The following is a 4,373-nucleotide window of genomic DNA, read 5'->3' as shown; positions in this document are numbered from 1 at the left end:
CCTGCTGACTGAGGAAAGGGGATTTTTATTGGCCTACGATTGCCTTTAGGGCAGCACTAAGGTTTATATCCTCACTGCTGCTTGAGCAGAATTTGCATTTTGCAACTGAAGTATTTCGACACGAGGCATAAACGCAGATGTACAGACAGCACACTGACAAATATAAATTCTGGAGTATCCTGTTACGGCTGTCAGCGTACACGCAGATTGCGGAGTGAGAAATCGCCGAGGGACTCGGTCTAGTAATTTCAGACCTCTGACTTGTCTCTCAATCTATAAAGGAAGGAAAGCACTTTGGAAAAGGCTGTGCCTATCACAGGAGAACAGACTCAAAGAAACCAGATAAGCCCTCTGGTCTTCACTCAGCTGTGTTTCATTTTAGCTCCTAACTTAATGCTGTCTGAAGAATGCAACGTCAACAGTAAGATCACCCAAAAGAAGAAAGTCTGGGATGCCCTCTCCGAACAGATGCTCATAAGGGCCAGCAACAAGGTATTTAACTTAATCCACAGGACTTTTTAGCAGTCAGATTGTTTTACAGACTTGGCTTCTTTTCCAGATCCCATGCATTTGTGCCAAAGCAGCCACAAAGTGGCACTTGGCTGTCCTAGTTCAGATTCAGCAGTGCTCTTGTTCTGTGAACCGGGCCTTAGACATAAGGTGCGAGATCCAGGCAGTAGCTACCTCAGCTACTCATCTACAGCTACGGCCCTGACACGTTACATCTTTACACGCAACAGTGATCATTTTAGATCCCAGCCTAAAGAACCAGAGGACTGCAAAAGCAATAGCAGCGTTCTTAAGGTATCATTACTATTAGACTTCTTTTAAAACCAAACTCGCTCCCTGCCTGCCCCCCACCCCCGCACTACTTTTAGATGGTATCTGGAATTACTGCATGACATATTCCTCACTATCTAGAAAGGTGAAGTTCAAATAGACAAAGTAGTTGGTTACTTAAGTTTCTGGACAACTGCATTACACAGGACGCATCTGTCTGCTTCGTGAAATACTCTGGAAAGCCTTGCACTCTACTACTGCAGAAGGGGTGCTTAGAGCTTGACTTCAGTTGTGCATAGCTTGGCAGCTTGTTGTTGAGTTTGCATCCCTATTAGGGGCAGTGACCCTTCACAGGTCTTTCTCTTATAAAAAGTTTCCTAGGAACTTTTATTGTTGTCTAGATCAATTTAAGTTTAAATTGCTTTTCTCCCCACCAAGATGATGAGCTCAGCAGCAGCTTATGCAGGTAGTGTAAGTCTCCATGGCCTCACTACTGAGATCAGTGCTACCATTTAATAAAAACTGAATAAATTTTAAAGCTGAACTACAAATTACAGTTCCAGCAATTTGGTACCTAAACCATTAGCCCGCCGCTTTTGCTGTTAAGAGCTGCAACAACTGCTTTGTGTTTAGGGCACTGAGGAAATTTTGCCACCGTTGCGTCGCTTTAGCTTTCAAGTCAGAAAGAATATTGTGTGAGCAGTGCTATGCTGTTAAAGGACAGGGCCTTAGACCCAGAAGATGGGGTCTGCTAGCAGTCAAGCACAAAGCCCAGAGGAGAAAAACATCAAGTCTCAGATGTTCCTGGAGCTGCTCCACAGTCAGTTTGCACAAAGATGCGGGTTGGTTTGGGATTTTTGTTTAATGGTTTGTTTATTGGGATTGGTTTGTGGTTTTAAAATGCAGACATTCAGCACCACACTACAGCTTTTGCCATAGCTGGGGATCAATTTACACCCAACATTTGAGAGCCCTCCCAAAGCTACCAACTGCTATCTTGTCAGCAGCGAGGGACAGACAGACCCTTCATTACACTGCAGTGCTCATTTTCACTAGAGTTTATTCCTATGGGAGCATTAAGCATTGAACTGCGAATAATGTCCTTTAGGAGGCCACAGATAGGAGTCCACACAGAACAGGGATTATTGTGCAGACTAGGCGTGATGCCTCGAATTTTTACTTTTGACAAAGTACTGAACGGTAAGTCAACGGGTTGGCTAATTACCTTCTATTAAGACTTCCGTTTTGTGGTCTTATTTATGTATTTTTCTGTAGCTTTTTCCAGTTAGACTTTGCTTTGTATCACTGTAGTTAGACAATGATATTTAGTGACAGGAGACGGCGACAGTCACTCAGAACCCTTTAGCTCTAGCAGTCTTTGAGCAGCATGTGCGCTTACTGCAATGGTAACAGATTGGTAAGGAGACTTGCAGGACAGCAGAACTTGGCTGCTCAGGCTTAAATCTGGCACAGTGGCCAATCCCAAGTGACCTACAGTGGGGACCAGCCAAGGCTACGTGCACTTGATACTGGAGACAAAGACTGTCACCACCCCGATAATGACAGGAAGCTATCACGTAGCATATGAAGAAATAGTTGCATCTTCAAATGTTTGTTTCTCTGAAAGCTGCACTGAAGTTGATCAGTACTACTTTTTCCAAGGCGACTTGAATTAGCACAGAACATTCAAGCTCTGTGTGTCAGGAATTCGTGAAGCATAGGGCTGCGATTTCATTTGCTAATGCGCGCACTGTGCTTGCTACATCTTAGGAGTTCCTGTTACGTGATTCTACTTTGCCAGAGCTTACAGTTGCAAGTTTGAAGGCCAAACTCTTACGGTTTTTATTTCACAGAGTCCAAAAAGAGTAGTTTTACTACATATTGTAGTGATAGCCTCCATTACGAGAGGGATATACTTCTTGTGTAGTTACGACGAGTTCAGAGTTCTGTCATACAGAGTCCTCATGACACACATGTAGTTACTGATCCATCCCAACCACTACTACTATTTTGATCTAACTTATATTGCAATACAAATCAATACATACCATCAAAGCTGCCTTTCTCTGTGGCAAACTGTAACAGCTGATTGTATGTTTCAATGGAAGGTCGGTAAACAAAAACTCCAGAATTAAAACAGTCAGGCCAGCCTGGATCTGGTGCTGCAGACAGCTCTTCTCTCTCAAAAAGCTCATCAATATTTGACAAAACCTAGTTGTGAAAGGGGTAAAAAATTGATTTGTTTTTGAGGTTAGGAATTGGGGTATCATGATTTAATGGGTTTTGACATCTACCTTAAGACATGAAAGGAAGTTCTCATATCGATGCTCTTCTCTTATACAAGACAATACTTTATGGAGATAGTCCACACAGACTACATTACAATTTATTTAGATTAAATAGGCACATATATTTTTAGAGTTACTACTCTAAACAGCGAACAAGCCTCTATTACCCCTCCTCTTAAAAAAAGAAAATAAACCACCAACCCCCCCCCACCCCCCCCAAGAATAAAAAACCACAAAAAACAAACCAACCCAAAACCCCAAACCACAAAACTAAAAACAACCCAAAAAAACCAAAAAAATCCAACAACCCCTGTGCCAGGTCATGAAGAGGCACCATGAGACATGGCCACCTACCATTGTGTCTGCATCCATGAAAACGCACTTAGAAAACTGTGTCAGTTCCCAGCAGTGAAGCTTTGTTAGTGTGACACCCAGCTCGGGTCTCTTCATTAATGCCAAGTGCGCTGAATCCCCACTATCCAAGACGTTTACCAATATGACTTCATCAAAGACTTTTTCCAGCACTCTCCTGGGGAAAGAGCCAGTTGCCAACATTTACTTCTGCTGTTTTTCCAGCAGGAGACAGATTCCCTAAAGAGAAGCGGAGTCACAAGGACCTGGCAACCTTATTTCATCAGAGAGAGTTGACCGCGTGTGCTGGAATACACAAGCACACCCATCTGCCTCGAGGGTCCTAGTTAGTAATGGGTGCATTTCAGGCAACAAAGAAGTTTAGGGGTTTGTTTTTGTTGTTTTTTTCTTCTCCCAACAGGGTTTTAGTTGTCATTGCTACCAAGTCCAGTACCTTACGGCTATGTAGTACAAACTTTCCACACAGCTTTTTTTTCAGCCAGACTCTGATTTTTGGCAAGTTAATAGTCTTAATTAACTTAATTGAGCAGGTAATTAAGAAATTGAAAGCTCTTAGAGCAGCTTGAGCAGGACAGCAGCTGAATCCTGAACAGCTGAAACAGAAGTTTTATGCAATACTTATGCCAACACTGTTCTAGATTTGTGACTGTTGGGAGCATCTGACTAGATCCAGTTGCTAAATCGTTTTTTACCCCATAAAGTGTTAAAGACTCGCTTACTCATGGCGGTGGGTACAGCAGTGTTTTGACCCCGTATCACGTTTACCTAAGGGAGACACCTAGACTTTCAGACAGCATAGTGAAATTTTGTGGCATATCTCCAACCTCTGCTTTGCCATCAGTCAAGCATTACCATTAGTTACAGAGAGGCTGAGGAGTTCATGCTGCTTAAAATATGAAGCATCTGTGAAGTCTCACTATTCCACAGTGTATC

The 4,373-nt window shown here is 42.8% G+C and overlaps 1 protein-coding gene across 1 annotated transcript in view; it reads right to left on the bottom strand.

Moving 5' to 3' along the window:
• GYG1 (glycogenin 1) overlaps positions 1-3,620 on the bottom strand; it is a 9,855-nt gene extending 6,235 nt beyond the window's left edge. Inside the window, exons 1-2 of the mRNA XM_010182970.1 lie at positions 3,423-3,620; positions 2,829-2,991 (exon numbers count right to left, since the gene is read on the bottom strand). Of these exons, the coding sequence (XP_010181272.1) occupies positions 2,829-2,991; positions 3,423-3,518 (259 nt within the window). The 5' untranslated portion in view covers positions 3,519-3,620. The remainder of the gene's footprint in view (positions 1-2,828; positions 2,992-3,422) is intronic.
• Positions 3,621-4,373: the final 753 nt, after the last annotated feature.

This window comes from Mesitornis unicolor, unplaced genomic scaffold (genome assembly GCF_000695765.1).
Source record: "Mesitornis unicolor isolate BGI_N332 unplaced genomic scaffold, ASM69576v1 scaffold36400, whole genome shotgun sequence".
In the NCBI taxonomy this organism is placed as follows: Eukaryota; Metazoa; Chordata; class Aves; order Mesitornithiformes; family Mesitornithidae; genus Mesitornis; species Mesitornis unicolor.
The sequence above is the reverse complement of the archived record's forward strand: the minus strand, read 5'-3'. Positions and strand labels throughout refer to the sequence as shown.